Source organism: Parasteatoda tepidariorum, chromosome 2 (assembly GCF_982258835.1).
Source record: "Parasteatoda tepidariorum strain Cologne lab strain chromosome 2, Ptep-v5.0, whole genome shotgun sequence".
Classification (NCBI taxonomy): Eukaryota; Metazoa; Arthropoda; class Arachnida; order Araneae; family Theridiidae; genus Parasteatoda; species Parasteatoda tepidariorum.
In genome coordinates this window covers 52,967,406-52,979,124 of record NC_141756.1, presented here as the reverse complement: position 1 = coordinate 52,979,124, position 11,719 = coordinate 52,967,406, and the positions used below count along the sequence as shown (strand labels likewise).

The 11,719-nt window shown below is 27.3% G+C and overlaps 1 protein-coding gene across 1 annotated transcript in view; it reads left to right on the top strand.

The window, feature by feature from the left end:
* Positions 1-303: 303 nt before the first annotated feature.
* Proc (Proctolin) overlaps positions 304-11,719 on the top strand; it is an 86,404-nt gene continuing 74,988 nt past the window's right edge. The window contains exon 1 of the mRNA XM_071177544.2: positions 304-442. Coding sequence (XP_071033645.1) covers positions 436-442 — 7 coding nt within the window. The 5' untranslated portion in view covers positions 304-435. The remainder of the gene's footprint in view (positions 443-11,719) is intronic.

The window sequence follows — 11,719 nt, the reverse complement described above, 5'->3', positions numbered from 1 at the left end:
ACAACATCTACGTATATAAAATAATTACAAAAACAATGTTATTCAGGGAAATTACTGAACACGAAATCTAATTATTATCTTTTAAATTCAACTCATCTCATTTTTGGAATACTCAACTAGGAATATTTGGGAAGGACGGCTAAATGTGCGTGGGATAATAAATATAAGAAATAAAATTAAACTTTAGTGAGGCGTGGTCTGTAAGGGTCGTGTGGCCTCTCTTTAGATGGCATTTTCAGCGAATGCGCAATGGGGGCGACGAATTTAACCGCTATATATTCCTAGAAATCTTCGAACATAGTTCACAAAGAATCGAGCCGCAAGCTACCAATACGAAAACAGAAGCCCGGCTTTTCCTGTTTTCAGTTTTCACCCCCTCTGGCTGAGAAATATACAGTTTCTATCTATTCCGAAACGTTTATCACCAGTAAAACAATGTCAGGTTAGTCTTCTTTTTTTTTTCAATTCTTCTCTTATATCATGTTTTTTTTCCCTGATTTCAAATATTCAACTTTGAAAAAATAGAAAATGTTTGCTAAAAGCAAGCGAAATTTTGTTTTAAAATAAAAATATATCTTTTAAAAAAAGTTGGAAAAAAAGTATGTGAAAAATATTTTTGAAAAGTTTCTGAAAAGTTCAATTGAAAGACTTTATCATGTAATATCATAACAATAAAAATTAAGAAGAGAAATTTTTAAAAAGAGTATCTATCGCCATTCATATCTTTGTATATTAACTTTCTCATATGTTCGTTTGTTATGAACATTAGATAATAGAAGTAAATTTTGCATGGGTTTAAGTGACGGAGACAAAATTGTGGATAAATTACCGTACTTCATGGTAATGCCATTTCTGGTAATAAAAAAAACAACAGCATAATTCTGGTAAATAAAACTTTAACCTTTCATTTGGTAATTTTTCTTTGCATATGGTAACGGTTTACCGGAAATTCCGGTTTTTAAAATTATAATTCTTATTTCCTTACATTTAGTACAAAAGACAAAAGTGAAAAGTAAATTTAATCGAAATAATGGCTTTTATGCCATAATCTAAGATATGATAAAATTAAAATTTTTTTTACAGTTAGCAAATTCCGTCGCACATTATAACACCATAATTTATTGTTAATTTTACCAAAATCATTACCAAAGCGCTTCTGTAAAAATTACCGAGCTTTTAGGTGTTCCTATTGAGCCAGAAACACATTGAAATTTATTATACTCTGGTAGTTTTGATGATTTTTTTTCCTTAGTGTAAATGTATCATTTTGTAAATAGCTTTCAAATCGATAAAATAAATTTTATAAGAAAATTAGTTTATGTTTCTTAATTAGCAAACTGTTTCAAATTTTAATTTAAGTTTCTTTAATGTTAGAATTACATTTGAATTTGTGATATTTAATTCCCCCCGCTCCGACAGTGTTGCATCACGATTTTTAAATTCATATATTCGTTATTGAAGGAAATTTTGTTTCCTCAAAATGTTTGTTGTCTGAAAATATTTGCATCAATGTTGTTCAAACGTACGGTTACATAACTGTAAATTATTTATAATTTGAATGTTATTCATAAAAATGAGTTCGAAATACAGCCCATATTGAATAAAACATGTGATATGTTGTTACATTTAAATTGATATATTTGAAATATATCACGAAGGTTTATGATTTGAATGCATTAGAATTCAAATACAAATGAAAACTAATATATGATCACTCACCATTCGTTAATACCAGCAAGATGCAAGAATATAACTTATTTATGAATTATTTTCTGAAAACATTGCTAAATGTCAAAAGTAAATTTGTATTGGCGTTTACATCTAATGATTAAATAATCGTTTTTAAAACATTCATAAAGTAGCCTTAAACATTTAAATATTTCTTATAAATCTAATATCGCAAAAAAAAATAAAATAAATGTTCAACTTCAAGTTAAAATAATATATATATTTTTGATCCACAGTATAAAAAATTCCATATCAATTTACTGTAAAAAGTACCGACACAATGGGTGTGTCATTTGTAAAATTTATTTTTACCGTCAAAATTTATACTGAAATTTTTGCTGTAATATTTATATACTTACACTAATTCAGTGATTTTATAGTAAATACTACTGTAAAAATTACGGTAAATCTGATTATTTGTTTCGTAAAACTTAACAGTAAGAGAGGATTTTATGGAAAAATGTACCGGCATCCTGAGTGCCGGTATTTTTTTTAAATCGTAATTTGATCCGGAATTTTTTACAGTGCATTACAGTGTTTGTAAGAAATTAGAATATGTTCTTCCAACGCCTTATGCAGATTTTGTAAAGTATTCTAAAAATATTTTTTAATCAAATTGCAGGGCAGTCCATATTTCTAGTTGTAGATACTACTCAGACATTATAAGTTATTTTTGGAGGAGTTCAAAGCAATGTTACTATACGGTAACCAAGATTGTGATATGATACTTAGAAACAGGTTCAAAACTAATAAATTTTGCTTTCATATTTTTTTAAGTACTATATGAAACATAATCTTAATTGTATAAAAAGATTCAACGTTATATATTGTTGACTTTTACTTTTTTGTACAAATTAATTTTAAAAAAAATTTGTGTTGATTTAATGTTAGATTATTTACTATTTTTAATAAAATAACAATTAAAAACAAAAAACAAAAAACACAATGATCCTCATAAAAACTAAGCAATTTTTTTAGAAAAAAATCAAATAATTTATGTAAAAGGTGTAGAATTTATGGCTTTTTTCTTTTGAGGTTTTGGATCTATTGCAATTAAGAAACTGAGAAATATTTTATATACCGGTATTTTAAATGCAGTATTCCCTGATCATCTGAGGGCGGAGTATTCACCGAGCATTTTATCCTCGGTTTTGTTCACTGTATCTAAAGAGTCATGAAGTTAATATACACTATTATTATTTTATTATTTTTCTCCTGAAACGTTCTCATAGAATATTTTATACCACAATAAGGAAAAAAAAGTATACTCAAAACTAAAAGAATATGGTAAAATTGACAGTTTTCTGGCTCCATGGAAACACCAAAAAAGTCTCGGTAATTTTTACCGAAGTGCTTTGGCAATGGTATTGGTAAAATCAACAATAAAATATAATTTTATAATATATGATATAATTTGGTAAATATGGTAAAATTTGGTAATTTTATCATGATGCTTTAGAGTGTGGTATAAAAATTATTTATTCGGTTAAATTTACTTTTCAATATAATACTTTTTATTAAATGTGCAGTAATAAGAACTATAATTTTAATAACCGGATTTTCCGATAAACCGTTACCATTTGAACGGAAAAATTACCAAATGAATGGTTTAAAACCGTATATTTAAGTTTTACTAATCAGAAATACGCTTTTTTAACCATAAATGTTATGACCATATACTACGGAAAATTTACTTGAACTTGTTATCTCCGGTCACAATATTTATCTTCATGAGAACTAGCTTTTTGAAACTTTGCCTAAGTCTTACTGCTCGCAATATTTTACTCGCATGAAAATCGGCTCCTCTGATATTTTATTGGGGTAAGAATCTTTTTTCCCTACACTTTTCTCTCTGACACACATTTTATCTAAATGAGATACACTGCAACTTTAACTTGTCTGTGTGAGATTCAATCCGACTACTTATTATTTGCATGAGATTGTGTCTTATAGTATCTTGTCTGCGTGAGTATTAATCCAACGATAATTTGTCAGCATAAGATTATATATTACCACATTTTGAAACTGATGGAGATTTGATTTAAAAATTGATTTGTTTGGCATTTCAATGTTTTGTATATTCCTTGACATTTAATCTTTAACATATTTAGATATTATGCCTTTGAATATTTTGTCTGCGTGTAGCTTAATCCAACAATAATTTCTCAGCATGAAATTCAATACAGAAGCAATTTGTCTACAGGAGATATCTTAGAGGAAGATGTTTACGGGAGATTCACTCCAACAATTATTCATATGTGTTAGATTATGTCTAATATTTTGTCTATGAAACAATAATTTTATGTCTTAGTATTTGTCTACGTGAGACACAATAAAACAATTCTTTATGCATACTAGATTATGACCGATAATATTTTGTCGGCGTAAGATTCAATGAAACAATAATTTGTCTGCATAAGGTTACGCAGTTCAATAATTTGTCTGCGAAAGATTATATCTTATAGTATTTGTCTATGTGAGACTCAAACCAGCAATTATTTATCTGCGTTAGATTATGTCTCATAATATTTTGTCTATGTAATATTCAATGAAACAATATGCACGATCTAATGTACAGCAATAATTTGTATGTAGGAGTTTAGGTCTTAGTATTTGTCTACGCGAGACACAAAAGAACAATTATTCATGTATGCTAGATTATGACCGATAATATTTTGTTGGAGTAAGATTCAATGAAACGATAATTTGTCTGCATAAGGATATGTACTGCAATAATTTGTCTGAGGAAGATTATATCTTATAGTATTTCTCTACATGAGACTCAAACCAACAATTATTTATCTATATGAGATTATATGCTGCAAAGTTTTGTCTACGTGAGATTATTTTCTTCAATTATATTGTAATAGATTCTTTCTTAATTTTGGTGAAGATAAATTTATTATGCATATAATATTTCATGTTTATTAATACAGTATTAAAAACAAACAAATTCAAGTTCCAAAGCAAGAAGAAAAATTTTAAAATATGCATAAATTTCTAATTCGAAAAAAATCTATCTTCAAAAAATTTTATCTTCAAAAGCGAAACCATCATCAAAACTCTTACTCACCTAAAATTACCATAATATCCTATCAAAACTCATTTAAAATGTTTGGCATTTTCATGTACGTAAAATTCTTATGTGCGAAAAACAGTAATATTCTAAGAAATCCCCCACAGAATTACAAAATAGATGAAATTTAAGAAATGCTCTTAGAATATTTTAATATGTAATGGAGAAGTGAAATTTTATTAACTTCTCACGAAATGTGGAAGAAAAAAGTTTCGGTATAATTCAATGTAAAAGAAACAAAATTTTTAAAACTAAAAGGTGCAAAAACTTAATAAAACATTTTAAACATTTGTTGGAAGAAAACGTTCAACCAGTTCGTAGACGAGATGATGCCCCATAAGTTTTAAAATAATTGTATAACAGTCCGGGGGAAAAAATTTCAAACCAGACACTCAACTTAATGCATTCTCGAAGGTTAGGTAGATAAAAATCTTAGTGATGAAAATACACTGTAGGAAATGTATGAGAACATGTAAATTACCACACTGAATTAAAAATGTTTAGAAATGTTGGGAAAGCTTACATATTTATAACAATCCGGGAAAAAAAATTTCATACTAGACACTCAACTAAATACATTCTCTAAGGCTAGGTTGATAAAAATTTTAGCAATGAAAATATACTGTAGGAAATGTATGAGAACATGCAAATTACCACACTGTATTAAAAATGTTTAGAAATGTTGGGAAAGCTTACATATTTGATTATATTTCGATAATCAAATGCAAATCTTATTTGTTAAAAACCGAAACTCAATCCAATAATTATTTATAGATGTTAGATTATGAGAGATAATATTTTGTCTGCGTAATATTCAAAGAAACGATAATTTGTCTGCATAAGGATATGTACTGCCATAATTTGTTTGAGGGAGTTGTCAATGAAAATAGAAAAGAAATGGAACGAAATTATTTCGAAATAGAATAGATTTGAGAGCTTTCAATTTTTTTCAGATAAAAACAGTGCTTATTAAAAAGTGATTGGATAACATAATATGTGTATTATACAAATAAGTTTCAAAGATAACTTTTTCAACTTTTTTTAGAATTTTTTTGTAGAATTAACATTTATGAAACTGAAATATGTTTCGAGCTTATTTATATAGTAAATTAGGATCTTTATATTCAGAAAGTTCTCTTTGAAATATATTACGAGTTTAAATAGGTAGATTATTTATATAGTAAATGAGAATTTTTGTATTTAGAAAGTTCTCCTTGAAGTAGATTGTGAGTTGAAATAAATAGCTTATTTTCATTGTAAATTAAGATCTTCATATTTAGAGTTCTCCTAGAAATAGATTGTAAGTTGAAATAGATAGTTTATATTTATAGTAAATTAAGATCTGCTTATTTAGAAAATTTTTCTTGAAATATCTTTGCAAGTTGAAATAGATAGCTTATTTGTATTGTAAATTAAGATTGTACTTAGAAAATTTTTCTTGAAATAGATTGTAAGTTGAAATAGATTGTAAGTTGAAATAGATAGCATATTTATATAGTAAATTGAGATCGGTTTATTTAGAAAGTTCTCCTTAGAAATAGATGGTAAGTTGAAATAGATAGCTTATTTATATAGTAAATTAAGATCTGTTTATTTAGAAATTTTTTCTTGAAATAGCGTTGCAAGTTGAAATACATGGCTTATTTGTATTGTAAATTAAGAATGTATTTAGAAAGTTCTCCTTGAAAAAGATTGTAAGTTTAAATAGATAGCTTATTTATATAATAAATTGAGATCTGTTTATTTAGAAAGTTCTACTTGAAATTGATTGTAAGTTGAAACAGATAGCTTATTTATATAGTAAATTGAAATCTGTTTATTTAGAAATTTTTTCTTGAAAGTTGAAATAGATAGCTTATTTGTATCGTGAATTAAGAGTGTATTTAGAAAGTTCTCCTTGAAATAGATTGTAAGTTTAAATAGATAACTTATTTATATAGTAAATTAAGATCTGTTTATTTAGAAAGTTTTTCTTGAAATAGATCGTAAGTTGAAATAGATAGCTTATTTATATAGTAAATTAAGATCTGTTTATTTAGAAAGTTTTTCTTGAAATAGCGTTGCAAGTTGAAATAGATAGCTTATTTGTATTGTAAATTAAGAGTGTTTTAGAAAGTTCTCCTCGAAATAGATAAATTGAAATAGATAGCTTATTTATATAGTAATTTAAGATCATTATATTTAGAAAGTTCTCCTTGAAATAGATTGCGAGTTGCACGGTATAGCTAATGAAACCTTTTCACGTACCCGCCTGGAGAAAAGAAATCTGTTAAAATTTATGAACTGTATAGTAATTAGATTTCAGATAAAAAAAAACAAAGCATAATTTTAATATCGATAAATAAAATATGCTGTTTTAAACCATTAATTTGGAAATTTTTTACCATGTGGTAAAGGTTTACCAAGAATTTTTCTTTTCAAAATTATACTTCTTATTACCAGACATTTAATAAAAATACGAAACTAAAAGGAAGCTAAAGGCAGTGTTACTCTAAGGCAGTGTTTCCCAAATTTATGACTTCTATGTACCCTTTCTAAATTGCTCGTAACGCTGTGTACCACTAATAAAAAAGTTTATTTTTCAATAAAAAAATTGCACCAAATTTAAAAATCACAACTAGCTGCTGACACCACTAATTATTAACTCTTAAGTCTGCAAAAAATAGCCAATAGAAAAATACGTAATTGTAAATTTTCATAGCTAGCTTTGTTTTTAAATAAAAAATTTTTAAATTTTCGTTTTTGAAATCTCGTGAAATTTGTTTTGTGAAATTTTGAAATTTTCAAGATATTTCGCATAAGAACGCGTACCCCCACCAGACTGCTCCCGTACCCCTGGGGGTACGCGTACCACAGTTCGGGAAACACTGCTCTAAGGTATAATGATAAAATTACCCAAATTTTAATGCGTTTACCGAATTTTATCGCATATTATAAGGCTATATTTTTGCTGATTTTACCAAAATCAATACAAAACCGCTCGGTAAAAAATACCGAGCTTTTTGGTGCTCCCGTAGAAAATATTATCATCTGCTGGTAGTTTTGAAATTACATTTTTTTTCTCTTAGTTTAATATTACAGGCTTAACGCCAAAGTAGTGGACCAGCCTAGTTTACAAAATCTTACTGTTAAAAATTCAGATTGAATCTGGTTTATATTTTAGGATTAAAAATTTTAAATTAAATAAAAATTCAAAAATTTTAAACAAACTGCCTCCGAAACTCCTACTTCGACTTTCCAACTAGAAACTAAATGAAGTTAGAAAGCATAAATGTTATTTTTATTTAAATATAAAATATTACATTACAAATTAAGTGATTTTTTATAAGTTGAATAAAAACTAGTGGATATTTCTAAATTTATATATTTCAATATTTTATCCCGCGCCATCTTATGAAGACAACGTATTGCCAGACGCAATTTCCCACTTTCCAGAAACAAATAATTATTGGATTGAATCTGACGTTGACAAAATAATGTAGGACATTATCTCTCACGGACAAAGTATTGTAAGATATAGTCTCACGTAGACAAATTATTATTAAATTCAGTCTCACACAGGCAAAACAATGTAAGACATCTTACTGAGACAATTTATTTTTGGATTAGATGTGATCTGTATGTATTCAAAAATCATAACCTATGCCATTGTTTTAAAAATTAAACTTTACATATTGTTTTCCTTCTCAAAAATAATTTAGAACCTACAAAGACTTGCAGAAAAATGTGCAAAGAATACAATGGAGTAAAAAATCAAATATTTTATAATTTGTTCGAGAATCATGCGGGCCGCTCTGCAAGCTGCAAACATTCCACTGCAGAATCGAAGTTTGACGTGATAAAAAGACTATTTTTATTTATGAACTTAACGCTACTTTTTATTTTTCATTTTTATTTTTTTTAAATCGAAATTCCAATCATTTCGAAGTTAAAATAATTTTATGTGCATTTTTCTAGATATTATTCTCTTTTGTTCTTTAAACGGTGACTATTTATCCATTTTCTGTAGAAAAATAATTTTCTATCACGATCTTCACAAGTTTAAGCTGGAGCCGATTTCAGAAGTAACAAAACAGGAATAAATGTAATAAAAAATTAGAGATATTGCCAGATTTAAATCTCAGCATCGAAATTTTTAAAAGTATGAAAGGCTTACGAGACATGCAATTCGTTTCTAATTTCAACTATTATATGATTTAAAACGATCTTTATTAACTGTTAATAAGTAAAATTACTTCTCATTTATTAAGACAGGAATGGAATAAGTATATAACCGAATGCAGAATTGCGCATTCTGTATTCCTGAATTAAAATACTTTTCAAGTATTGCAAATTATTTTTTAATCTAGGTATCCGTTAATTTCATTCATATTAACAAACTACGCTTGCATAAAATTATAATAATTATATGCTTATAACCAAAATTATCTTTTTTATCGACTTTTAAGGGAAAAAAAATTATGTGTGACAAGCAGCCACGGAGTCTTGGCGAGTAAATCGGAGAGGAAGATAAATTCAAAAAATTTTAAATTATGGACATTTTATTTTACTTAAATAGGCGTAGCATACTTTGACAATAAAACTTATTTCTTAAAGACTCCAATTTTAATAACATTTACTACGTAGGACCTACAAACTGCCATAATAACAGGCTTTTGATGTTTGTTGTTGACGTATGGCAGTTTTAGACAGAGGGGGCGCGACTGTTCTTGTTTAACAGTGGCGCCATCTATGGCCAAGAATTCAAATTCTGCCACACCATACGTCACACCCGTTTATAGGGCGGACCCATTCATTCATCCACAGATCGTAATTTTGACCTGAATCAGAGAACGATCGATCTCCTATCCAGATTTTTGAGACTCGACAGATTTAACGTGCATCAGTCACTTTACTACACGGGGAGTCTTCGGCCGGCTAGGTTCGAAATCACGAACTCTCAGACATGGGCCCAGCGCCCTACCGACCAGGCTCTCCCGGCCCACAGGTTTTTGATTAAAAAAATAATTTCAGAGGCGTTTTATAGAGTGATTTGGTACATGATCTCTAAAGGATGAGAGAAAGTCAGGCTTTATTTTCTTTCTGCCACGGCTTAGAAAAAAATAAAGATTCCGTGGAATGAACTGGAAGGTGTAATTTAAAGCCCATTGTAATTTAAGAATAAAATCACGATGGAAAATGGTATATATCTATAAATTTGGCATGGTTTCCTTTGTAAAACCTCGTTGTATAATTAAAGTTTACCAAATTGTATAAATGGTACCCCTTTCTCATTTATTATTTTCATTTTTATTGTATTTCATAATCAATAGCTTAATACTCCAATGAAATGAGTTTAAATGGGTAAGATAGTTCCATTAAAATTTGAAGATGATCAATTGCATCAGTTTGTTTTTGCACTCAACAAATTTCCTGTTAAAGCGAATGGATGATTTGAAATATTATATGTGAGTGTATCAGCTGGCCAAAAGATGATTACTTCGATTCGAACTTTCGACTCTTCGAGATTTGAATGGAATGGAAATGATTAGGTAGTGAAATTTGAAATGAGATTCTGATCCAAAATATTTTATATGTAATTTACGTTTTAACTAGTTTAAACCATTGAGTACTGTTAAAAATATAACCATATATTTTCATTGCCTTGAATAGTCATTACAAATCCGAAATATTTTTTTTCTCTGATAAAATGAATATAATATGAATATAATACAAATTCAGAGAGCTTCTAGAATAAAATATAACATTTTCTGGTAAGAAATGTGTTAAAAATAATTATTGATTTCCATATAATGTTTTCTTCGTTTGTTTATACTTAACTTACAAATTTTATTAAAAACATTATGAATTAAAAATTATTTGAAACATGTCTTTCAAATATTATGAATAATATAATAATCACCAGGGACGAAGCACAACTTCAGATTTTTCAGTATTACTTTCATAAATATTTAATATTCTTTTTAAAAAAAAGTTAAAAAATTAAATAGCTTGAAAATTTTACCGAACATGAATTGGGATAAAGGGCTTTGTTTGATGTAATTTTAAACATTAATATCTTTCAATATAGCTCTAAAAATTTATATGATGCCATTTTATGATTCTCTTATACAGTTTATAATGCATAATTAATTAAAAAACGCTACAATTTTCGCGACGCATTAAACATTAGCACAGCTATCAAAATAATGGTTGTTCAAAGATAATACATTTAGCTTGATTGGAAAATAAAAACTTTTTACATAATTTGTAATTGTTAATAAAGCATATAATGCATTTCAATGAATTCAACTGATTATTTCTAAAATAATGCACTGTTGGAATAAACTATTACAAAGACTAAAGCTTACAAAGTAATCAATTTCATGGAAGCTAATATTTTCTTTAATAAAGCTATTTATTAACACAAGGAGTTCACTAATTTTAAAACAAATAAGTGATATAATTATATATGCATTGGATTATCTAATTTTATTCTATTTGCTTCATGTTAGCGTTAAGTTATAGCGAAGAATAAAAAATGTAGTTGCATATAAATTTTAGACTTTTTAGATAGAATTATTTATTTTAGGTTTTAGAAAATCTTGTTCAAAACTATAATTTTTCCATTGACGTTTAACTTATAATCAATAATAATTTTTGAATGCTTAATAGTCGATATATTCAGAAATTATATTTAAAGAGCGTTAGAAATATTTTAATAATAAATGTATTAAATCAAAATTGCATGCATGCGAACAGAAATTGGATTGTTAAGATAAAATTTTTCTGGTACTAAGATAAACGATGAAGAGAAATTAATTCGTATATCAAGTAATATATTTAACAGCGAAATTGTTTAATTTGTAAAATGTACGATAAAAAAACTTAAATATATCTTATGCGCTTTATTTAGATTCGTTACTTATTTTTCTA